The 26,182-nt window shown below is 37.9% G+C and overlaps 2 protein-coding genes across 4 annotated transcripts; one reads left to right on the top strand and one right to left on the bottom strand.

Annotated features, from left to right (window-relative positions):
* On the top strand, positions 1-6,032 carry LOC121945088 (B-cell receptor CD22-like). 3 transcript variants are annotated; one of them, XM_042489105.2, is made up of 11 exons: positions 17-75; positions 186-238; positions 420-758; positions 846-1,070; positions 1,218-1,490; positions 2,452-2,739; positions 2,868-2,946; positions 3,617-3,647; positions 4,041-4,202; positions 4,281-4,357; positions 4,793-6,032. In XM_042489105.2, the coding sequence occupies exons 2-11, from the start codon at positions 199-201 to the stop codon at positions 4,851-4,853; spliced, it is 1,575 nt and encodes a 524-aa protein (XP_042345039.2). In that variant the 5' UTR covers positions 17-75; positions 186-198; the 3' UTR covers positions 4,854-6,032. The 3 variants fall into 3 exon arrangements, 1 of the variants encoding a protein (XP_042345039.2); XR_015777869.1 differs by lacking the exons at positions 3,617-3,647; positions 4,793-6,032 and having other exon boundaries at positions 1-75; XR_006105939.2 differs by lacking the exons at positions 3,617-3,647; positions 4,281-4,357; positions 4,793-6,032 and having other exon boundaries at positions 4-75; positions 2,452-2,946; positions 4,041-4,179.
* Positions 5,272-26,137, bottom strand: hpn (hepsin). The gene is made up of 13 exons (XM_042490459.2): positions 25,946-26,137; positions 24,554-24,706; positions 14,933-15,040; positions 14,736-14,777; positions 13,661-13,790; positions 13,452-13,571; positions 13,212-13,252; positions 12,145-12,310; positions 11,870-12,060; positions 9,335-9,430; positions 8,308-8,450; positions 7,897-8,061; positions 5,272-7,412 (listed from the first exon to the last, which is right to left on the bottom strand). The coding sequence occupies exons 2-13, from the start codon at positions 24,588-24,590 to the stop codon at positions 7,368-7,370; spliced, it is 1,284 nt and encodes a 427-aa protein (XP_042346393.2). The 5' UTR covers positions 24,591-24,706; positions 25,946-26,137; the 3' UTR covers positions 5,272-7,367.
* Between the last annotated feature and the right edge of the window lie 45 nt (positions 26,138-26,182).

The following is a 26,182-nucleotide window of genomic DNA, read 5'->3' as shown; positions in this document are numbered from 1 at the left end:
CCTCCCACTTCTGCTTTTCACTGCACAAAATCATCCTCAGGAATGTAAAAAGCAATAAGTCAGCTTGCTTTGGTGGTGAGTACAATCAGCTTTGATAAACACAAATGTCTTTCTTTTTGACATCAGCTCCTGCTGATATCAGACTGTAGAGTAATCTGTGTCCTGTATTATTATTATTGTTGCAGGTTGATTTTAACAATGGAAAGTTTGATTCTGATTGTTCTGGTTGTGATTCCAGGTAAGGAAAAACATTTTTTTTTTTAATGCGTGGAAGAAGTGTTAACTACAATCAAATGATTATGCAACTGTTGCTTAGAACTTAAATCAAGTCAATTTATATCATACCATTCAGTTATTATCAAAAAAGCTAAGCTATGGCTAAATTTAATCGACTGTATCTTTTGTATTTTTGCCCAAAGGTGTCTTGAGTGGAAATTGGAGGGTGACCTACAAAGATCATTGTGCTTTAAAAGGAACATCAGTCATTATCAAGTGCGAGTACGACTATCCTTTAGGTCACATTGTCACTTCAGTCAGCTGGTCTAAAGCCTTGTTTGTATCTGGCAAGTGGAGGCAGTATTACCTTTCAGGACTCTCTTCGCCCCCAGACCACTTTAAATATGTGGGCAACTACTGGAGTGACTGCAGTCTGAAGATCAGTGATGTCCAGGACACTGATGAAGGAGCATATTTTTTTAATTTTGTGACAACACTGGACAGATGGAGGAGTAAAACATCAGCTCACTTGTCTGTAAAAAGTAAGAATTAAATAATGGGGAAAAAGTCAGTTCCACATGCTTTTAATTTGTTCTGGTGAAATAAACGAGTTTCTGTGTCTGAATCAGAGCTGACCGCTGTTGTGCAGCCGAGCACAGTGACAGAGGGAGATAAGGTCAGTCTGACCTGTCTGCCGGGTTGTCCTACGCCTGTGAACATTGTCTGGTTCAGAGATGGACAACGTGTACCAAATCCAGTCTTCCAGGCTAGGAGAGAGGATGCTGGGAGGTATTATTGTGCTGTCCTGGGACAAGAGGCAGTCAGATCTGCCTCTGTGGCTCTCAGTGTTGAATGTAAGTTAACGAGTAAACATTTCAAAACTCAACATGTTCCCTTTATCTAAGTTATTACACTATTTAAAACACCCTGAATACCTTTTGGGCTGTGTCGATTCAGCATTTTTGATAACTCTGTGATTCTAATCATTTCCTCTCGATCAGATGCCCCCAAAAAAGTCACATTGTCGATGAGTCCTTCGGTCATGAAAGGGAGTTCAGTGACTCTCACCTGCAGCAGTGATGCCAACCCACCTGTAGCACAAAGTGGATACAGAATGTATAAAGACGGACACTTTCTCAATTCAGGACAGAAACGCACCCTCTCTGACGTCCAGCCGAGCCACAGTGGACTGTACTACTGCCAGGCCTGGAACAACATCAGCTGGAGGGGCGTCTACCTAATCAACTCTACTGAGGTTCACCTGGATGTCCGCTGTAAGTCTGCTCAGATGTCAGACTCAGAGGTCTGGTTTCAGATGTTCATGTTAGAGTTTGTTACAATTTTTTACTTTCCAGAAGTGTCAAAAATTCACCCTCGACAGCAGAAGTTCAATGCAACAGTCAGTCATGTGCCAATTCAAAGCAGCCATCCCATATCTCAACTTTCTCTTAGTTTTATTATAATTCCTGTCCGTCTGTCTGTTATCAGACTATCAGGATGTGTGAAAAAGTTCTGACTGAACAAACCGTGAAAGGTTCAGCAAGAGTGGAAGTGCTCATAAAATTGTCATACTGATGTAATATCATATAGTGGAACATACTTATTCATAGATCTGACTGAAAGCTCAAATGCTGACTAACTTTGAAGGGGAAAGAAATCAAAGACGTGATCATGTTAATTCTGTGGAGGCATGCATGAGAAACAGTTTCCTTTACAAATTTAGTGTTACACAGCATGACAAGGTGATATGCAAATTTCATATGTGGGTTAAGTATTCCTTTAACTTTTGGAGAAAAGTCAGTGTGTGATATCTTGACAAGTGCATAAATACATTATTAATGTCTGATTGCGCTTCACTTTATTGGTTACTATGACCATTTAAAATGAATCATGCGTTATGCAAGTTATGGCCATAGCTGTGAGCTGTTCATCCAAAGATGTTTTTTTCCATTTTAGATTAATTCATTTTAAAGATTTTTAGACTTCTGTTGAGCTAAATGTATCCTGTAGTCCCAAGGAAGAAAGAAAAATACAAGAAAAGTGAGGAAAAATGTAAGCAAAATTGTGTTCGGTGTGAAATATTTTTTAATCTTTTCAGCCTTTCAGTCACTCCTGTTCCCCGGGTTGGCAGCTGCTGCTGTAATATGCTGTCTTCTTCTGCTTTGAGAATACTTTTGATCTCCCAAACATTTTGGAATGAAACTGTCAACATGTTCTGTGTTTTACTTTTTTCAGACCGTCCAGAGAACATTTCCATTTCAATGGACCCGCTGTATGTTGTTGAGGGCAGCAGTGTAAATCTGACCTGCAGCAGTTCTGCTAACCCTCCAGCGGACAGTTACAGCTGGTACAGAGCACCTGCCTCTGCTCTCAGCTCCATGCTCCATGTGGGCTCAGGACAGGTGCTGTCTCTGCCCTCTGTGGAGGCGTCCCACACTGGACTCTACCTCTGCCAGGCCAGGAACAAACTGGGAGAAAACAACTCCACTGAGGTTCTGATCACCATGAAAGAAAAGCAGCATGGTTTGTGTCATCTTCATCTATTTACACTGATCTGCTCCTCTATATATTTCATCTTCATTTTACATTTAACGTACTTGATTTCTGACTCTACCAGCAGTAATCTAACCAAACAGTGTGTTTGTCCTAAGGCATCCGGTCCCTTGCAGTCGTAGCTGGAATTGGCATCTTTGTTTTGCTGACACTTGTGTTAGCTCTTCTTTTGTTGTGGTGAGTCAATGGATGATGGAGAGAGGGAGTGTGACTGAATGATTCATGTCATTATTAATGTTCACCCTCTCGTTTTCCACATATTATGCAACTTTTCTGATGTGTTTTTACCTAATGTTGCCATAGCTGCATGTGGGGCAGCATGTGCTCTGTTTCTCATCTTCATTTCAGCTTTATTTCCAATTTTAACCACATACTCATACATGCCATTGGCTCAGGCATATAAATATGTTGATTATTTAAGTCTGAGTTTGTGTGTTAACATATTGAATCATGATCTGTAGCTAGAAGAGTTTTTTTTTTATTTTAATCTTTCAAATAACTTGGCATAGATACAGAATTCCAATGTATATTTCACTGATTGTATTTGAGAAAAGATATATATTGTGAGTTATGATAAATAAAGATAATAAAAACTATTTATTTGACGTAAACTAATAGTTTCCTACAGCTTGTCTCTCATAAAGTGAAAAAATGATGGTCGGTGAAATTACAAGTGCATTGAGCAACAATTTATAGAAGTGTCATTTGGCTGGGTTTCCCGTCATTACATAGCAACTTCTCTAAAATGTCACATAGAGGGTTGAGCAACATTTCAATAATTGTTCTGTTCTGAGAGAACTGACAATAATGTTTTTGTTTACTGACTTTTTTTTTTAAACCTTGATAGGATGAAACGCAGGGTCCTAGAAGAGAAAAAAGTGAGTACTTCTAATATAAGTCATTAAATCACTCAGGAATATGATTAAACCTCACGATTAAGTGTCAAGGATTTGGGGAAATTCTAAGTTCCTTCTCAAGCTTACAATGAGTAGCATAGACAAAAATAAAAGTGATCTTTAAATGAGGATATGAACTATTTTAATGCCATCTACCAACAAAAAATTCAAGAACAAATCCCTGTGGTGTTTCCTGATTATGAAATGTTCTGTTTCTAAATTGCCTTTCACTTTATTTTGTTTAAGCAATACCAGAAACTTTAGTGGAGCCAAAGCACGTGCTTAAAAGTCCCAACAGGCAGCTACAGTGAAGCAATAAACTGTTAATGGATCATTTAGCAGAAAATATAATCCTACCTGTTGTTTCCATTCCAGCTGCCTGCGCTCAGCGGGAGAGGCTCGAGCTCTTTAGCCTCTGAAGATCCACCAAACAGTGTTTATGCCAACATCAACTTGTTGCCATCATCTCCTCCACCTGTTATAGCCGCTCTGGACTTTAGTCCTCATTCACAGAGGAAGTCACACCATGGACACAATGTAAATATGGTGCACAAACACATCTCTACCCAACACAATCAGATTTTAAATAAAGTGACTCCTCTCCTCTCCCCTCAGGCCCGCACGTCTTATGAAGATGAGGTCACCTACACAAACGTGACCATTAAACCCAGCAGATCCACAAGTAACTCCCGGTAGGTTTACTTAACATTTTTCTTAGAATTAGACAGAAATGAATAATTATTCATTCTGGGATATTTTGTTTTCTGTACTTTTTTTTTTTATTTGAAATGCTAAATCTAAGTATTAACTCTAGTAACTCTAAAATATTACAAAGCCCCAACATGTGTAACATGTATGTAATCATATGTAAACTTCTTTTCAGGTCATTACAGTCCACAAATTAACAGAAATATTGTTACAGAGGACATGGTCTCTATACAGTCCTTTTGATAACACAATTATACTTAAGCTGTACAGTTTTTTTCGGTGCAATGGAAAAAAAAAAGTTTTTGAATAAAAAGAATTCTTGACTGATGTATCGGTATGTGGTGGAAGGCATCTGTGTCAGGGTATCCACAGGCTGCAGTTTGGTTTGAAATTTACAAATGCCATATTTTCCTCTTCAGGTCCAAAGGCAGAGACAGCGACAACTCTGTGATCTACGCCTCAGTCGTTAAATCCAGCTGAGCTTGATTGTAACCTTTCACTCCTTTTTAACAGTTTTATCATCATGAAGAAACCTCTGTAGGCTTGCTGTGTGACGTCTTAAAATAAGTTATGAAAGTTCAATGCTCAGTCTCTCAGGAGAGTTAAATGGAGCTCTTAAAGCAAATTTAATAATATTAAAACAACACTTCTTTCACAATTGTTCACATTTTTTGTTGGTATCAATTTATGTTTTTGCACACTTTTTTTCTTCTATTTTGTCCAGTAATATTTACTGAATACCAGTGTAGGTATTTCATTTTACCTTGAATATTTTTGATATACTAAAGGAATGGCTGTATTTATTTTATTCTGTTGTGTCCCTGTAGGATACTACTGTAAAACGATTCCTTACAGCAGTCTGTACAGATTTATAAAAATGACTGATTTTATTGCACAGTAACTCTGTAAGATGTTTTTATTTCAATACACAATGCAAACATTTTCACATTACAAAATATATTTCTCTTGCACAAATCATGATTGCTATAAATGTATGTTAACTTAATTTCAAAGTGGTGAGAAGTTTGGGACATATATGCAGTTTGCATTATTTTTAGAGCTAGAAATCAGTCCCAGAAAAGACACTTTTCAGTTGTTTTCACATCCAAAGCAAACCTCTTTGTGTCCGGATGTCTTACATCGTCTGAACCATCCAAGTTAGCAAGTATCGACCCAAAACTTAGCATATTATTGAAATACTTTATTGTGCTTTATGTTAAATATTACTGTGGGAGCAGACAGGGAGCTTTAGTATGCAATACTATACATTGGTTATGGCTGAGTATACACACTCCAGCCAGTTAATATAATGAGACATCATTCTATAATCAATATTTGCTTCATTAAAAGAAATATTTTCTGATTTCGGTTGCTATTGCACTCTTGGCTTTTAGATCTGTGGATCACAAAGACATCTTTAACATGTCTCATACACACATAAACAAGACATTGACTAATATTTACAATACATTAACAAAATACTGATTTCAGTATGAGCATCATCTTCACCAGTTCAAGAGGGAAGTGACTAAAGACAGACCTTGAATGAATAATTATTTTTCATACTTAAGTCAGGCTACTGCATATGAAAGACATGACATACTGTATATCACACAAGTCAGAGCTGAATTATAAAAATAAAAAAAATATCTTTCTGATGTGGAATGTTTCATTTGTTCTGTGATTTTACAAAATGCTGAAAAAGCTCAACATGTTTTAGTAATCCAGTAGCACTACACATGATTGGCTGACATATCAGATCTCTAAATGTCTAAGAGTGTGCACAATGTAAAAGGAATAAGAGATTTGGGTTTGCACAAGTTCTTTACTGTTTTTTTTTTTTTTTACAAATCAACAGTGCATTGAGGCTGCAGGAAGTCCGTCACTGAGGAAATTGACTCATGTGGAAAAAGATTAAACCCCTACATAGGAGACTTACTTCCCTTATTGTATGAATCCTCATAATTACGTCTAGGATTCTTAAAGGGACAGTTCAACTCGGAATCAAAAATACAGTTATCAGTCGCAGAGATGTCTGCCTTCTCTTCATCATAGTGGAGCCAGATGGGGCTCAGCTTTTGGGGCTCAAAGTGCTAAAAAAAATACATTTGAAATACACAACAGCAATGTCTCTTTCCAGAAATCATGACCCAGTCACTACAGATAATCCACAGACTTGTTGTGAGCAGTTTCATGTAGAAACTATTTTCTTTCTACTGAACTACACCCACAAACTGAATCACCGCACACGAGAAAGCTAGCTCACATAGCACCACTGAGCTAGCTAATGTTACAGCTCAGCTGAGGAGCACGCTATTAATGTTTATATTTCGCGCTGTCACAAGCATGAGCCTCTCGTCCATGAGTAGTGCAAGCCTCCTTTTGTAGCTCTGTAGAAAAAAATAGCTTCAACATGAGACTGCTATGGGGTGAAATGTCCTTTTAAGAGGAGTTTTACAAGTTTTAATTCATTTTTTTTGGTTTAGCTTACAAGTTATAGTGGTTATTTAGGACTTGACTTCTGGTGACATCGCAGTCGTAAGCAGCAAAAAAAAAAAAAAAAGACAGAGAGAGAGAAGGGAAAAAAGGTCATCTCAGAAAAGTAATCGCATCATATTTTACAAAACTGGTATCATAAATCCAGTGTGTTTATTCTAATATTTTTCCATTTTTTTTACTTTTATAAACATTTTACTTCATAATAAAGATAGTCAACTTCAATCATTCTTTGCTGAATGCTTAATGTTCCTTTAGGAGCTCTGTCTGTGTATCTCTGCAAAGATACAGGGGAGGATGTTATAGGTGGACACTGAACAATGTGGGAAGGTTCAGGAAGAAAAACTTTTTAGGTAAGCAGGAGAATCTAGCAGCAGTGATACAAGGGGAACTTCACAGCTTTTCTTCTGCATGTCCAACAGTCCCCGATGACATCTTCAAGGACTTTTAAAATTGTCTTCCACGAGTAGAAAAAGTGGAAACATGGGAGCAGGAATCTCATGTCCTAGCCATTTTGTGAAGCCCCGGTGAGTTCTGATAGTTCTGAAGGAGACGGATGAGAGCATAAATATTAATCACATCTGCAAAAATATATAGATGTGGATGACTAAAACTTCAACACCAATCTTGAATGTTGTATGTGATATTAATGTTGTAACCCTGAACATGATGTTTGTGGACTTGGTGGTGGCAACACTTTATTAAGACATTTTTTACTTAATTTGGCAAATACATGTTAAAATGTTAAAGCTTTACGATATTTTTGACAGTGAGAATGAGGCCATCTGTATTTATATTTGGAGGTGTGGGAAAGTGTTGTTGTGTTGTTGGTGAATGGTTTAAAGATGACCTGAATGCCACTAAGTTATTTTTCTGTGTGTATAGGCAGTCAGTTCAATAGGTGAGGGCATTCCTTTGTGATTGTTCTTACTTTTTATTAAAACATTGTGAAGCCACAATAAAATACAATGTTGCAATAAAAATGTATAATATGTATAATGTATAAATAGTGTGTGCAGTCTGTCACCCTCATGGCCGTGGATATCCAGGGCAGAAATCGGGACACTCTGGTGTAGACACCAGGTTTCTTGGCCATGGCACAACCTATTCCCCAGCTCACCACCCCCAGCAGACGATAGCGCCTGGTCTTAGACAGGCAGTCGTCTGCTACGAAGGGTCCACCACTGTCTCCCTGAAACCACAGGTTACAGCAGTTCACTCACACATTAGAACAGTCTGTTTTAGGCAGTCATCAACAGAGATTTAAGTAAATAGGATTGTAAAAACATGTCAAACAACCAGGAATATGCATTTTGGCCCACACAGACAGCGAAACAAGCATCACATTAAACAGCATTTGAGGACATATCAGAAAATGCAGCTCTCTTGTTAGAAACCCAAACACAGCAGCAAATATGAAACACAGGCTTGCTCTGACCTGGCAGGCATCAGTTTCTCCTTTCTCATAACCTGCACAGAACATACTGGTGGTGATCTGATTGTCATAGTAATCAGGAGCGTTACAGACGGCATCACTGATGATGGGGACATGCGCTTCCTGGAGAACTTCTGCTTGAATACCTGCAATTGAGAAAACAATAAAAACTAGAATGACTGCCTCGTGGGTTTAACACCGTCGTAAAACAGGCAAGTTACAGTTACAGTTTATATGCATACATACATTCAAAGAAGCTACCTATTCTAAAACGTGGATGCTTCACACACATTGTTCCCCTGGCAGCACAAGAGATCTACACACTAAGCACAGTTTCAATGAGAACACCTAAGATAAGTGTCACCAAGTCAGTATCTGAACAAATGTCTCCCCCTCTTTTCCTGAGTAATGAATGATGGCCAGAAAAGTGTTTTTGCAGAGCATTGTGATGTCACAGTGAAGTTGACCTTTTGCCTTTTGGGCATAAAATGTCATCACTTTTCATCATTTTATGCTATTAGACGTCTGTGTGAAATGTTATCATAACTGGCATTTGAATCCTTGATTTATGGCCAAAAAACACATTTTGTGAGGTCAGTGACGTTTGACCTTTGACCACCAAATTCTAATCTGTTCTGTTGAGTCCGAGAGGACGTTTGTGCCAAATTTGAAAAAATTACCTCATGAGATATTGCGTTCTCAAGAATGAAAACAAACGGACAGCCCAAACATAATGCCTCTAGCCAGGGCTGTCGCTGGATTGGAGGCATCAAAGAAACTATACTATAGAGTGGTTTCATCTAAAAAGAAGCATTTATGTATCAATTGCTGTTGGTCCTTTTAAGATTTTTATATATCAAGACTCATTTATTGTCTCACCTCTCTATATACTTATGCAGATCAAAGTGCACACTGTGCTGTTTGTTATGTTAGAACATATCAAGCTCTTTGATACAAGTAATGCCACTCCACATCAAATTTGGTATATTATAGTATAATACAGTACAGCTATAATGAAATGTGAACTCACCATAGTAATCTACGTTTCCCCAGCCTGTTACTGTTCCCATCTGTCCGTCTATCAGTCTTTGACCATATGCTGGCAGGCAAATAGGCTGGATATATTCTGCACACAAACACACAAACATATGTATTAAGACAGAACTAAACACATCAAACACCATTAAACACACACCCAAAATCATACACAATGTCCTTGGTCAAGAAGAAACACTTCTATACTGTAAGCATGATAAGTAACAGTGAAGATAAATGGGTTCCAGTCTATTATGGCCTTACATCAGTCATTGTTAATTGATGCATGGAGTAATTAATGGCCAAGAACCACCATTCTTACTATATGAAGTACTAATGAACTGAAACTGTAGATTTTTGTCAGGTTTAGTCTAATTTTTAGGTTAGCTCCTGTCTTGTTCTCGCTCCCAGTCATATGTAATATCTTTGCTTTTACTGCCATCTGTACAAAGGATAAAAGAAATCAATTCACACTGGATCATGCTGTCTAAGTCAAGGGTGAATTCACAAAATATGTATGAAACAGGTGAGTAACTTATCACCCACAACATTAAAAACAGTAAAGATACAGGAGACTAAATCCACATACCACATGTATTTCTATTAGTCCATCAAAAAACATTGAAACACTCCCTAGAAATCCATTTAACTTTTATTATTTTCCACTTGTGTTATTTTCCCTCCAGTGAACCTCATGCCATGGTGGTAATAATGAAGTTTGAACACTAGATGTCAGACACGATGTACTGAAACACCACTTTAAAAGTTTCCTTTACAAGTTTCTTCTGCTGCAAAGTAGTACGTGTTAATAATCAACATCAGTAACTCAACAATTATCAAAACATTGGTGTGAACAAGCACATTTTGACGTGACTTCAAAACAAGTTTAATTTGCATTTCAGAAACTTGAGCCACTGTGTTGTTCCTGTATGTCCATGTCTCTTCATCACTTTCCTCTTCTTGGTCAGTATAGAACACATCAATACAGTATATTTGCATTTGGATATTTGTCATTTAGAGTCATTACAGTTTTGTATTTTTCAAGAGGTTTTCTTTCTACTTTTAATTTTTGTTTTCACTTCAGTTTACTTCCTCTTAGAATGGGTTTGCTAGTGTCAGTTTAGTTTTTATTATTCAAAAATGTTTTGTTTGTATTAGTTTTAGTTTATTTATTGTAATGGTGGTGGTGGGTATTCATCAAGGGCGGATTTTTTTAATAGGTTCAGGGTATTACAAGTATTACAATACAAACAACAATTTGTAAAAGTAATTGACTCACAGTCAAGTAGACATCCTGGTCTTAATGAACATGTGCACCAATGCTTCCTCATGCCTGCTCAGTTTGCAAAGACATTTCCTGTATATCTTTATTTTATTCACACACTCTGCCCACAAAATGTGCTTTTCAAAATCAAGCTTTAAAAATGATTATACATCACTATTATTTTCTACTTTCATTGATTTTTTTAAATGAATATTAACATTAATTCATTTTCAGAATTTTAACCCTTTAAATGCCAGGTTTTTGTCATGATGCCACCATGTTTTTATCACAATCTAGGATATGTCAATGATTAGCAGCAACACTGATTTTTCTATATATTATTATTTTTTTGTGGAGTGTCAATAGTCAGACTCATACCACTCTGCACATAAAATGCGCTATTTGGAATCAGGCTATGAAAAATATCGTACACGAATATGATTTTCTACATTCATTGAGTAACATTTTTTACCAACATCAGTCCTAATCATTAATAGCAAACATTCATTCATTTTTGAATTTTAAATCTTCAAATGCCAGTTGTTTTTTTATTATCACAGCCTGAGATAGGTTAGTGATTTACTGCAACATCTTTTGTGTATCTAGTGGAAATTGAATGTATTTCTCCATATGCCAAATATGGTAAAAAATGACATCATGAGATGGAAAATAGTAAAAGTTACAAATTACAAAGCAAACACCCAAAAATAATACAATGTATGTTTCATGCTTTGATGGCTGTAGGATCAAAAATTGCAGTTTGAATGGGATACAAGGCCATATTTTTTGCACTGAATGTAAGATTTTTTTTTACACAGTGTATTTTAGACTTTTTGTGGGAGCTAAGCTGGAAATTCCAAAATTAAACAAAAATTCACAATCTTGCCAAAATGTATGCCATATGCATGAACACAGCCAACATTATCAAAGCATGTAAAATGTGCCAAACAGCCCCTAAGCGTTAACTAAAGGAGTGCTGGGATAAGAAAGCAAGTATCCAGCACAGGGGGAACAGGTGGTCACATCCTGTTCAGTGCTGATATATTACTATGCTGAATACATGTTTGTCCTGCTGACTTGAATTTGGCAAACAGGAACCCTAAAGCAGGCAAATCACTGTAATGACTGACTCTTTGTGTCTCTCCAGTTCTCTCCATGTCTCTGTCCTCATCTCTAATCACTGTCATCAACCAATCAAATACTCAGCGTGTGTCAGTGTGTGTTTCTTATTTGATTAATATGTGTGTGTCACATTGTGTGACCTACCGTTGAAAGTAAGGGGGTGGGTGAGGGCCAGAACAGCGATGTCCCTGCTGTTGTCATCTATGTTAGCATCTACAAAGGGCAGGTAGCTGCTGTGGTAAACAATGGTGTTCACCTCCGCCACGTTGGCGTTGACTGGTTTACTATAGATGGACCCCAGCAGCACACGCCAGCGATTGACAATGCGATGCCGCCTAGCATGAAAAATAATTCAATTTGTCCACCATGTGATTAACATAAAACCTGATTTATGAATGAAGTCAGGCTTGGTTACTTACTCATGGAAGCAGTGAGCTGCTGAGACAATCCAGCGGTTTGAGATGATGGCTCCTCCACACTGATGAGCTCCGTCGTACTCCAATCTGACCTGCCAGGGCCAACTGCCCTGCCTGGCATCCACGCCACCTACTATACGGTCTGCTGCGAAACTTCTCCTGCCGCAGTCTGCCGAGGAGAGAGAGGAGAGAGTTAACTGACTGTGGGGAAAAGAATTAGACATATAAAATTGAGTGAAGGTAGCGTATGAAAGAATGAGAATGGCTGAGAGAAGGAGTAGAAAAAAGTGAACGTAAGATAAGTAAGAAGAAGGAGAGAAACAATGACAGCTGGCAGGCTGATCTAGAAAACATTTGTAAAGTGCTTTCACACAACAGGCAACCACTCTGACAACTGCCTACCTGCAAAAACATTCCCCCAAAAAGAAAAGTGTTTTTAAAAGAAGCTGTTGTTGTGATCCACAGCTAAAGATGACAGACAGGTACTTTCGTGAACGTCACTGGCAGAAGTGCAGTCTAGCTTGGTGAAGTGTAAATACTGTATCGAGACAATGAAAATTGCTGAAATTACCTTAGATTTATTTACGATTTACCAGTCACCTGAAGTTTGGTGGAAATGTTATTGCAGGCCCAGTGTTTTTTCCTGGTTGTCCTTATGTACGTAGGACGTACGTAGGTTGCTATCGCAGTGATGCACAACTCCAGGTATTAAGACACCAACATTATCAGCTCCTTCATCTTGTTGTCTTTCTGCTTCTGTTATGCCCGCCCTCTCTAACGCCAGAACTTCAACACAATTAAATCTGCGTGGTTGAGCAAAATCCATGCACATTAAAGTGGGTAGCAACCATCATACAGCTACCCACTTTCCCTCTGCTCCCTTCCCACTTTTGAAATGATTCAAGGCTTCAAGTTACTGTGCGGCAGTGTGAAAGCATCTTAAGAAGCACAAATAACAAGATGTATGGCCCAGCATGTGGTGAAAGATGAGTGATGGGTGCAAGGTATCGGAATAAAAAGTGTGCCAGTGTGCCAGACAAAGCGAGTGCAGACCTTAGCTCACATCTTACCTTGACACAACAGTGTGAGAACCTCCCTGCTCTCACAGTCACTGAAACAAAGACAGACAGAGTTAGTAACAGCCTGACGGAGAAATAGAGAACATCCAAACTAAGTTACCGTTCAGCGCTCTCTGTCAACAGAGTAGAAGAGTGAAATAAAAGGCAGCAGGAACAACAGAGAGGACAGTGAGGAGGAAGGTTAGACTGCTGTGAGACAGGTGCAGGATCGAACAGACAGGTGTTTGTTACCATGGGAACAATGAGTCTTTGATTTTCTTGCCATAGCTGAGCTCTTGCGGTCTGACACAGAAGAACTCCCCGCCATCTCCACTGGCCTCTGGCACCGATGTGACAGAGTAATTCACCACACTAAAACCAATACACACACACACACCTCAGTCCTGTGTCACACAATGCTGCATAAAAACACGGAGACATACTTGTAAAAAATATCTCACCTGATAAAACCCACTTCTTCACAGCTGATGCTAGCTAGCAGCTCATTGGCTGAGGAGGAACACACCTGACGCCACCTCTTCTGGGCTGGGTCAAAGACCCGGAGACGTTGGTCTGCAGAATTTACCTGGACTGCAGGGAAAGACAAAGGGTTACTTTTAAAACAAGCTTGGTATAACAGCACACGCTCCTTTTTACTTTTAACATATATTTGTTTTTGCTCACCTTGATAATAATTTGTGTATTATTTTATTAGCCCAAAGAAAGTTGCATGCTTATATTGTGCTCCTATTATATCAATGTGTGACATAGAAAAGACCACAAATGCAACTTTCTCCAGCTTCTTTGTGCATGAGTATCTAAATTAAAGATTTTCTTAATGGCAGTGAAATTATGTTAGTTTCCAGCTTCTGCAGAACCAATTTTATTAAAAATGTAAATTATCTCACTGTTCTTTTATGTTGATAATACAATTAAAAAACAAATGAACCTGCAACTGCAAGTGAATCTGCAGCATGTACTGTGGAAATATACAATCATAAGATATATTTGTTTCATTCAAGTGACTACAGGATAGGGCTGCTTGATAATGGCAAAAATCCTATACTGCTTTTGAGGAAAGGAGTGTGCTGGATTTATAACAAGACAGAACAAAAATAATGTGGCACAGTAATGGTTTCATCTCAATTATCTTGTCTTCATAATCACTGACAGCCAAAATCTTGAACGGAAATACATTTTGATCACCTGCCCAGCCTGGCTAGAGTGTTAATAATAGTAATTATCATACCAGTAGTAATCAAATTGTATGTACACATTACTTTAAACTTTGTATTTTGTTTCTGCTAAAAGAGAAACAGGACTAAAAACATGCTGCATCGTCTTTGCCAGCTGTGAAAAAAATTTAATTTAAGTTTCTCAAAATATAATAATCAGAACGTACTGCTCCTTTGTAGACAATAAGAGTGAGCATGTGCGCCTATGATATCTGATATTTTTTATAGTTTAATTTAAAGTCTAGTATAAAACTACATATTATAAATCCATGAATTTGAAACCATCTCATCTCTTACTCACCATCATACAGTCCCGTGTCTTCCTCCATTGTGCAGTATGAAACTACAGAAGGGTCATAAAAAACAAAGACTGATCATCAGAGTTTTGACAATGAGAACTACAAAATATAATCAAACAAAAAATATTATGATCATCGTATGTTTGGTGAAAATACAGTATGTGCCTCTATGTGTATGTGTGAAAGCATGAGGTCTGACCTACGGCCCAGACGGCTGCTCCGATGGCTCCAAGGGTCATCAGCATCACACACACCCCAATCACACGGCAGGGGGTCAACACACAGGTCAGGGAGATTCCCCTGTTCCCTGCAGACGCACACACATGCATGAATGTAAATATGCTTATTTTGAATAAATAAAAATAGCTCCCTGAGGTTTTACAAAGTAAAAGTTCCTCCCATGCTGACACTGGGTGAATTCATTAATTAATTTTATCAGCGATCATTAAAATAATATGGCGATACAGATAATCGTCAAAATGCCAAATATCCACCCCAATACTCGGCCGGGGAGATAATCTGTTTGTCCCTAAATATAACAACGAACCTAAGTTTACTGTACTGCTGCTGGCAAAGATATAAATATGCATGCAAACATCTGACAAAATAATACACAGCAAAGGTTGACATTAGTATTTAATTTAGGCTTTTTTTGGGAGCTTGAGCCATCCTACAACAAACATCAGTCAAGCGACCAGTATCAGCTCACTGTCCCATGCGAAAGGGCATGCTGCACATTTCCTGGCACAGAATGAAAAGTACAAATGACACTGATGAGATCAATAGTCTAAAGTCTAGCATTTCTCCACAAAGCAAGAACAAACTTTTAAACTGGTATATAGTGCCATGTTTGTACCGTGTGCACATACAGTATGTGTGTGCACGTGCACGCGGGTGTTGTTCGTCCCGCTCTGCCCCTGTTGCTGCTCTGAGCAGAGTTTATCAATGTGACCCACAGCCTTAAGGTTAATATACGTTTTTTATGGCAGGCATATGATGGAATGGAAATCATTCATATTGGCTCACTTTAATGGTTTACCAGGACACTTATGACGTTACAGAGCCAAAAGTAATCTCATTAGCTCTACCTTAGCTCTTACTGTTGCAAGGAAGGTCTTGGGCTGTAAACTTGTGGTTGATTGGTTGGTAGATGTGCTCTTGTCCAACCAAATTGTCATTGGTCAAACAATCACTGGTGTCGCTTTGATACAATTTTTGTTCACCAGATTGTTTCTTTTCGCAGTAGAATCGGTAGCTGTTGTTGTTCAGCTCTAGTATTTGTCCTCTGTGATGGTTGGTGTTTGCTGTGTTTGTCCCACTCCTTCTCCAGTGTGATTGAACAGCTGTGACAATGAGTGCAGTGTTTTACCTAAAATTAAACATTTTTCAACTCTCATTTTTAAAAACAGATAAATCATTGCAGAAGACCTTCACAGCTGGATTTATCATTATGGACAAAGTTTCCAAAAAGACGCTGCGGCTCAAAGCTGGACTACAAAGCTTCTGAAAGGGATACGATTACAGTGGAGCCCTTGTTGGATTGGCAGGATGGCTATCGTTAGCTCCTGAGCTAAAAATAGCAAGTCTCTCTCACAGTCAGCGTTACAGAGAAATTTAACCTTAGTGACATTACATTGTATATGACATCAGCAACCCCAGTGTTAACTTCTATCGTATCTAGCATGTTAGATTAAATTGGAGATCTTTTTTTTCCACTTAAGGCACTCCAATCTCTTGAACACAGAGTTCACTTGGCCTGGGCAAGTTTTAATGTTGAGCCCTGTGACAGGAAAGAATCGCTTTGGAGGACACATAACGCTAACAAGAAGAAAGCACTCGGTGCATTGTGGCAATCGAAGTTAATCTAGTGATAATGTGCAGATTTGTTTCCCCCATCAACTAATTGATCGGTTGAAGAGTAGGCAGAATTTTAGTTGACCAAGATTTTCTTGGTTAAATGTAGCCCTAGAAAGGTCCACTGGTATTTCAGTCTTCTGTGTGTTTTCTCTTGTTTTCTTTCTCTCTTACATTTTCTTTTTGTTGTTGTAGAGGAAAGGGGAAGAGGTTTAGCACAAGAGCAAATATTATTGAACATAAAAAAACCCTATTTTTATGTGAACTGTCAGCCTGCCAAGTACTTCCCTTATCATACAGCTCTCCTCATTTTACTTCCAGCTAACAACCATTTGCACAAACCCACATTCATCATCACCATCATCATCATCATCATCATCATCATCATCATCATCATGTTTGAGCAACAGTGCAGGCAAAAGAAGGAGACAAGATTACACCCCTTGACACAGAAACACTGGCTCAGATCACAAAGCTGTGAATCATAACTACATCATGTTATCTGTTGCTTTAATCCATTTTTGGTCTAATAAGGCAGTTAAGCTGACGTTAGTCTTTGTTTGGTGAAAGAGTGGAATTTGGATGTGTGTACGGTTGGATTTTTCTGTTTAGTAGGGAAAATAGATGTAAGGCTAAAATGTAATTCTACTAGTGAGTGTGACACACTTACAGCCAAACTGACATGTTGTAATCATAACATAACATCATTTAAAAGATCTGTGAAAAATATCCTACTTCAACAATAGCTCTACATGATATGTTTTTTTTCTTATGTTTACGTTTTCTTCTCTTTTTCATTTTCTTCACATAATTATTTCTGTCCTGTTTCTGCCTGTCCCTTCTCATTTATATTTTTAATATAGTCTTTACACACACACACACACACACACACACACACACATATATATATATTTTTAACAATTTTATAATTGTTTTTGATTCAATGCTGAGACACTGTATGCACTGATTGATAGTTTTGTTAAACCCCTTGAGTGTTTTGTGGGTTTCACTGCATACAAAACACTGTTGTTTTTAATATGTGCTCAAACCAAATCAAATCAAATCAAATCAAATCAAATCAAATCAAATCAAATCAAATCAAATCAAATCAAATCAAATCAGTGAGCTAGCATGCATAATACCAGGTTCCTAAACCTGAAACAGCTAAATGGAATTCCGCCTGTGTAAAGAATTTAAAACTAATATTTTTTTCCTGTATCACATCATTGTTTGATGCACTTCCACATCCAAAATTTGACTTGTCATAGCAGAGAAAGCAGATATTACTGATATTATTAACGATGGCTTCACTACATTTAGCCATGATAATAAACAAACACGAACAATGGCAGTTTATAGTTATTAATGACACCTGTGTGTTTCCAGCTATGACATGTCAAAATGCCTGCTGTAAAAAAGACCTGATGGAGTGACGGATTACACCTGGGAACCGAAACCTAACGTAGTCTCAAACATCATTTCTATTCCATTTGGAAATAACCCTAACCCTAACCCTAACCCTAACCCTGGTAACAGTTCAAGGAAAGATATGGCTTCAATGGGAAGAGGGAAAATATAATCTGATATCAGGTAGGCCTACATCACCAGTGACTATTTACTGTAGAGCCTGTGTCTGTAATTTTGTTATAAAAAAACAGGAAAATTGAGTGGTTATATAAGTGAGTGGATTTTTTGTTCATCACTGCATGAAACAGCCAGGAGTGTAATGGTAATACTTTCCATCAATGTGCCAGGAAACAACTGGAGATACAGTAAGTATATGAGTATTTCCTATCTAATCAAAGAAAACACTCTACATGCAGCGTTTCCTTCCTGCTGCTGTCTCCCTCCAGCAACACTTTCTCTGCTCTCTCACATCTGGATCTTTCTCATTTTCTGTGCAAACGACTGAAGGAAAGTAATCATATATACATGTTCACAGGAAAAGGTGTTTTATGCGGCTGGACAATTTTTCAGGATCATCCCAACATCAGTTTTAGTAAGAAGGCTTTTAAAATTCCTGCTATGGGCATTAAAGGCAAATCTGGATGCAGAACCAAAATAATCCTGCACAGCTCTCAATAGTTTATTGTTTATCTGTCAACGCCTTGGGATATTTTTGAACGGTTTATTAATTAATTTCCATACACACACACACACACACACACCCTACACTGATGACTTGAGAGAGACCCGCTGCTGCCAGCAGTGCAATGCTACTTTCAGTAAGAGACTACCTGACTTGGCATGTCTCAGCCACTTCTACGTTACTCTCGCTTTAGCCACAGTCTGACACAGTCAAAAGCGAACCCTTTGATTGGTCGACAAGTCAGGAACAAAGCCTCTGATTGGTTCAACAAAGGCATCATGGATGGATAACAACAACAATAACTATTTTCAACTGGGAAAATAGATTATCACAGAAGACATTCAGTGTTGAATTTATCATTATGGATTTATTTATCAAAGTCTCCAAAAAGACACTACCGTTCTAGGCTGATTGATAAAGCTTGTGGAATGGATGCAATCAAACCAGAGCTTTCTTGAAAACAGCATGACATTTTGCATTAGCTTCTGGGCTGTTTGTCATATTTATTATAGAGACATTTAACATTAGTAATGTTATGTTGGTTATGACATTATCAACTCCAGCTTTAACTCCTATAGTGTCCAGTTTGTCTGATTTTTCTCATCAGTCCTGTTTAACGTTTGGTGGTGAGACAGACTCACATACGTAACTCAGCTGGGAAAGCTCCACATCAGCGATACAGTGCACAGTTTACTTTCAGATAATGCTTCAGCATAACATTTATTTTTCACTTTGCCTGATGTGACAACTGCATGAGGCATTACACTTGCATGAACACAAAGTTTACTTGTCCCGGCAAGCATAAATGTCAAGCCCTGGTGCCTCTAGTATTTCACCTTATTTTCCTGTTTTTTCTTTTAAATCAACCATTACTATACCACCTGCTGGATTTAGGGCTGTCCAAAGCCTTACTAACCAGAACTGACATCCCTATTGGGCACAACAAGTAACCAACTCAAAGTCAGTTTCTTTAGTTTCTATGTAGAGTCCTGAGACTTGTGTCCGGAGCCATGAAAGTAAACAACTCGAGGACTGACAAGGAACCAGTGTTATAGAGAACCACTACCACTGTTTGGTCCCACAGTTGCCGCATTTTTACGTTGTTATCAAGAAACATGATAGCTGCGTAGACTTACTAATCCAGTGACCTTAACCTCTCTCTACGCTATCTCCTCACATCTGCTCCCTCCCTCCACACTACTACTCTCCCTGGCTAACTCGACCTGGAACTTGACTGTCTCCTTCCGTAGCCATCTCTCTCCTTCCTCTTTCTCTTTGAGCCTCCTGTCTGCACCTCCTCCCCTTCCATACCTGTCCTCTTTTTCCCCTCCCTTCCTTACCCCCCCCCACAGTTGTTAAATCATGTAAAGGAAGGAAAACTGAAGCAGAAAAACCTAAAAGTGAGAGAACAGTGTGAACATAATGAGTATCTAATGAATGCAGCTGGATATATTATCTGAGGGACATTCCAGGATCCTGTTCAGTCTTTCAGATTATGTTTTGCAGGAAATACCCCAACATTTACTTTACTCCAGCACATACACACCTACACTGGGGCTGCTCACCACTTTTGTTTCTAAACTCCTTTCTTCTTTCTTTCCTGATCTCTTCCCCCGAACACAGCACACTTTCCAATCAAATTGCAGGAAAGAACAAGCACGCTATTGTGTCCACTTCTACCTGAGACCACCGTCTCCTGTGTGTATATGTGTCTGCATGTCTGTGTTATAAGTCAGCACTCCTCTGAAATCACTCTGATATTATGTGATAGTGAATAAATTGCAACAGTACATGCTGACACTTGTGGGTGCAGTTCATAGTATGTTGCATATTTTGTATTATAAAAAAATGAACATTGCAGAACCTTTTGTGTTATATTCAAAGATTCAAACAGAGATTTCCAAAGCAAGACATAGTTTTGAAATTGGATTGGACAGTGGGTGCTGTTTTGTATTTTAAATGGTGATAGAGAGTTACATCTTTGATTAGATGTTGGCAACATTAATTCTTTCTACAACAGAGCTGCAACAACTCATAGAAGCAGTCAACTTATCAATTAATTGCCAACAAATATGATAATAATCGGTTTGAGTCGTTTTTAAGGAAAAACAAAAAGTCTGTTTCCAACTTCATTAACGTGAATATTTTCTGGATTTTTTGCACACCTGTATGACAACTGAATATAGTTAAGCTATAGCAGAACAAAACATTCAAAGATGTCATTTTTCTGACATTTTATAGACAGAGCAACTAATTAATCAATCGAGAAAATGCGACAATATATTGAATATTTTCATGAAATGTCTTAATATTCAAATAATAAGTAAACTGAATATATTTGAGTTGTGGATGAGACAAGACATTTGAAGATGTCATCCTTAAATCCTTAAATTAAAGCTAAGAAACCCTAAGTGCCATTTTAAGCATTTTCTGTCATTTTAAACATAGTGCAACTAAATGATTAATCAAGAAAATAAAGGACAGATTAATCAAAAATGAAAATAATCATTAGTTGCAGCCCTAATCTACAATTCTGCTTATTACGGCTGTAAATATGTAAAACACTTGTGTACAATTTCCAACAGGTTTTTCTGACAAGTCACACAACCATTCCTATTCACTGAAAGCCTTTTCATTCAAAAAATAAACTGCAATTGACAATATGTATATGTATAACGAATAAGAAAAGTTACTTAACATCACTGCGTCATAACACTGTTAGATATATTTCATCCTTTCTCCAAGCTAAGCAAAAAGATGCATTTTTAACAGTGCATTACTACTGTTGTACATAAGGAATATTTCACAATCTGCAGTGAACAATTAGAGCTACTCCACAGCATGACTGCATAGTCTGTTGCCATGGTTTGTTGGAGCTGAGGTAAATAAGGCTGGCACGAGAGGTAAGAATTAGTCATCACTCACTGTTTGTGACCCATCCCTACAAAAATGTACATACACATTTTATTTTAGGTTATTTCTATCCTCATCCATGACTCACATGAGCAGTCAGAAGCAGCGGGACGAAAAAGGTTCACTGTGTCATTTCTTACTCACTGGTTGTTGTTGTTGTTGTTGTTGTGGAGGGATACCCTTAACTTTGCACGCATAATGTCCTCCCACTGACATACCACACTGTTGAGTGAAAAAAAGCTGCTCTGTACCAGATGAGATATGTGGCTGTGTACACCCTCCCCTGAACAAAATTGAGAGAAACAACAGAAAACCATCCTTTCCTACTCATCTACATCAGAAAAGTTCTCTAAAAAATTACAGTTCATCTGGAGTTCAAGATGCAAAATGTATTAAACAAAATAATCTCAAAGTACTATTGACATACAGTAACTGTTTTGCTTTGAAGAAATTATAAACAGAAGTTGTTTTTCAGCAGTCATGGCTAGTAGTAGTAGAGGTCTGTGGTCAAAGTCTTATTCTCTGTGGAGAACCCTTCAGCACTCCTATTTTTCTTAGATTGTTAGCCATATAGGTTTATCTGATAAATCAAACTACACTCAAGGTTTATGAGATCGAATCACTATGTTTGTTTACAATAACCTTCCCTGCTGGCTTAATGTTTCAGCCACTGAGGCTGCCACTTGGTCGGACCACCATGTTTAACTATATATCTTACAGTTGTGGACGAAAATGACAAAAGGAGTAAACCGGTTTGCAGATTTCACATATCTCTGCAGTTCAAATCAATTGTCAGTTATCTACCTAGAAGTAATTGCTGTTGTTAGCCTGACACTGTGATTTTATTATTTTTCCCATGGAGATTGATCTGGCATGCAAGGTCAGTAACTGTTATAATTTCATCGGTATTGCTTTTATGATCTATTGTTTGTGTTAAAAAGTTGTGAAAGTTAATTCTTGTCCTTGAATACAGCAGTCAATGTCCATGTACCTTTTCTTTTAAATATCAGGTTTGTTTATCAGATTGTTGAGCAACTCCAAACCTTACAGCATAGTCAGCATCTGCTGCATTGTCTATTGTCCACTTGGAAGCATCGACATTTGAAACAGAATCAAAAACTAGCATAAAATGAGGAAGACCAGTTTTATGTACCTGGTCAATCAAAACAATCCTGAGCTCAATTCAACATGAATTAATATGCCAATCTAAATACAAAAAGGTGTTAAAAGGTTTTCAAATGAATACTGAGGAATATCTCCATCCTGAGTAGACTGAAGTGAGCCTAGGTGTGGTAAGAGTGGTGTAAAGCAAAGATAACAGTACAGGGGCTAAGGAAAACCTCATGCACACACAGATGAAGACACAACAGAGGCTCTGACTCATACTTTGTAGTGGTTGTCATGGCAGAAAAGTTAAACTAAACACAGTCATAACATGCTGTAAATATTAGCCTGATTAGAAATACACCCTGTGTGATGGCAGTACTTGTGTGTGAACGTGCATATTTGTGTTTCTGTACGTGTTCACACGTGTGTCACGTTTAAGGTAAACACAGCTTGTTTCTGAAAATAGATGATGTCTCACATAAACTAAGCACAGACGCACACAAATTAAGCCACGCCATGTGTGCCCCTCCTTGGCGAGACTGTGTTTCTCTTGAAATTACACACACCAAAGACTCTGCCTGATTCATTGCATCTGCCTGAACTCCCTTTAGCCAGGAAAAACCTGCAAAACCAAATGATAAGCTGCATGTTCAGACACAGAACTTCAGTTACAGAACAACAAGGACACCAAGAAGACCTGCTGATGACAACAGAAGAGGACATGGAGATGATATCTGTTTTCAACTAAAGACTTGATGGGAGACGACTGGCTTCATTGTGCTGGCACTCAACTTGTCCCTGCAGTGTAAGGTAAGTGAGCCGTTGTCCTGTTATGTGGTAAAGATTTATGGTGTCTTTAAAGTGGCCAACATTTTAGTTGCTTAGTTTACACTGACAGGAATGTTTTCTAGCAACAGTGAAATATAGTAAGTAATCTTATCTTTACTTCAATAACAGCATCGTAAAAAAATTAGCAGTAAACTCATTAGGAGCCATAAGGCTGCATATCTGACTAACACTTCCAACGTAGCATTACAGCTGATGCCACGCAACAGAACAGATGTGGATTATCTGGTTTTCTTTTAAATGTGGGCTTCACTGATGTTATCTGGGATCAGGTAGGAAAGCCTAATTGTGACAGTGATGTGGGTACAGTGAGTTTGTTTATGACTGTGAGCAAGAGCATAGGTTTCATTTCAACACTCGGGACACACATATCAAACAGGGGGTTTGGGGGTACTCCCTCAGAACATTTTGAGCTTCAAACACTTCACTATCACTATCACTATCAAATATAATGCATCAAATTGTGCTATTTCACATCAATTTATGATGTAAATGTGTTCAATTTTTTAAAAAATAAAGTCCTTTGCTACTTTCATGTTTTTAATCGTACACCTATGACTGCAAGGAGAGAGCATTGTAAATGTTGTAAATACAATATGCTGCGATTATCGTAAGTGTAATTTGGTTTAAAGAACAGCCCCGGCTATCAGCAACTCTATCACATGTATATTTGAGTTAGGAATGTTATTTGATGAAAAAATAATATAATCAATCAGAGTATACCTTTTCTGAGCTAAAAGACAAACTTCAAAAATAAACCCAGAGAACATCGCAGAGACAGTCAGTAAGCTTTCAACAAACCAGTTAATGGTTAACTGTCAAGTGGACTGATGTCTGGTCCCAAATACAGAAAACAGGCAGCATGCGCTACAGCATGACCAGCACAGCATTTTAATCTGTGCGTGTGTGTGTGTGTGTGTGTTAGTGTGTGTGTGTGTGTGTGTGTACTTGAGAAGAGAAGGGGTGGAGAATGAGAGCAAGCAGAGCAGTGTATGTGAAATGTGCACTCACCCATCTTCCCCTCCGTCACAACTTTCTCAGCATACATCTTGCTACAGTGGGAAGCAGAGGGCAGCAACAGAGAATGATCAATCTCCTTTCTTCCTTCCTTGTTTCCTTGACTCCTCAGGGCAGGTGGTCTGAGCCCTTGGCAGTCACTTTTGCCTGGTAATATAATATTGAGGGTCTCACGTGAAAAACAAGCACTGTACTCTAGGTAAACAGTACATTTGTTTTCAATAAACATTCATCAAAGAGCTATCCAGACAGAGATTGAGATATGAGATTGGGTTTGAAAAACATATATAAAGTGAAGAGCTGAAGCTAATTTTGCCACACACTATATACTAATTTATATTACATATACTCACTACACTTTAAATAATACTATTACTTTAAATTTCGATCGATATGCTCTAAAGTACAAGCACATTACATCACAGGTTTGTTTTGGAGCAGTTTTTTTCACTTTGTGTTTTGTTAATTTACACACACACACACCTCCAGATAGCCACATCTACTATCAAGCTACCATGATTTAATTAATTATTTCTAAGATGAAAACTAAAAAAACTACACATGTAAAGTGCATATAAGAAGTTACTTTTACAGGAACGGAGCTACTTTCCCTAACATTTGCATCTTAATTCCATGTAAATAAGCTTCTTATGCTACAACATAAAGAAGGCTGGTGTCATTATTAACCACTATCAAAGGTTGACAGTTACAGTATTCACTGTTATCCAAACGGACAACAAAAAAAATCCTATGGACCACTGGAAGCAAACGGACCTTTTTTTCACAGCAGACATTTTATTTGCGATAGCAGGAAAAGCACAGGTGAAACTGATAACATTAATGAAGTAACCCAGTAAACTACAAACGTATTCTAGTGAGACAATACCAAGATGCAGCTATCATTAATGTGACTGAACACACCTGTGCTTTTCCTACTTTGCCATGTCAAAATGTCTCATGTGAAAAAGGTGTATTATCAAGGAGGCATTTTTAATTATTAGAAGGAGTTAAGGTGTATCTATAGAAAGTTCTAGAAAAGTTATCTGGTATTGTATCACCATACAATTTACAGACAGTTATATTTAAAACGCATATTAAGTTAAGTGTTGCTGGGTAAGGGTTAGGTGATATTTGTATCACCTTGGTAATGTAAGTTAGACTGCAAAAGTCCTGTGACAGAGGTGGTTAAACAGATTCAACAGACCAAAGAGCATTAAGAGATTTAGTACCATAAACTGTAATGTTGATGACAATGTCAAGTATCTACTACTTTTTATTGTCTAAGCAAGGTTAACTGTAAACATTTAATATACCAAAATGTAGTAACTAGCTGGCTAACGCAGCACGAAACTACAGGACTGAAACTAACTCCAAAATTTCACTCACCTGTCTTTTCTTGCAGCAGGTGGAGCACTGGCCTCCGTTGGTGACAAATATATTTTTTCGTCCGCTTTACACAACAGAAAAGGCCAAAAAATAAAACTTCTGCCTCAAAAACAGGCGACAACACTGTTTAAACGCCACTAGATAAATCCCAGTTTGCAGTAAATCCCTTTTCGCTCTCTTCACAGGTTACTGACCCCAAAGAAAGAAGAAGAAGAAAAAAAGGAGCAAAGTTTTTCA

Source organism: Plectropomus leopardus, chromosome 11 (assembly GCF_026936395.1).
Source record: "Plectropomus leopardus strain MGB_pleo_1.0 chromosome 11, ASM2693639v1, whole genome shotgun sequence".
NCBI lineage: Eukaryota > Metazoa > Chordata > Actinopteri > Perciformes > Serranidae > Plectropomus > Plectropomus leopardus.
This window is presented reverse-complemented; position numbering and strand designations above follow the sequence as displayed.

Bases quoted from the DNA above. Each gene is read 5' to 3' on its own strand.
- LOC121945088 (XM_042489105.2), top strand. From the start codon at position 199: ATGGAAAGTTTGATTCTGATTGTTCTGGTTGTGATTCCAG. The intron at 239-419 runs GTAAGGAAAAAC...TTTTGCCCAAAG, and splicing joins TGTTCTGGTTGTGATTCCAG to GTGTCTTGAGTGGAAATTGG. The intron at 759-845 runs GTAAGAATTAAA...TGTCTGAATCAG, and splicing joins AGCTCACTTGTCTGTAAAAA to AGCTGACCGCTGTTGTGCAG.
- hpn (XM_042490459.2), bottom strand. From the start codon at position 24,590: ATGTATGCTGAGAAAGTTGTGACGGAGGGGAAGATGG. The intron at 13,572-13,660 runs GTGAGATATTTT...TATTGGTTTTAG, and splicing joins GAAGAAGTGGGTTTTATCAG to TGTGGTGAATTACTCTGTCA. The intron at 8,062-8,307 runs GTCAGAGCAAGC...CTGTGGTTTCAG, and splicing joins GAGAAACTGATGCCTGCCAG to GGAGACAGTGGTGGACCCTT.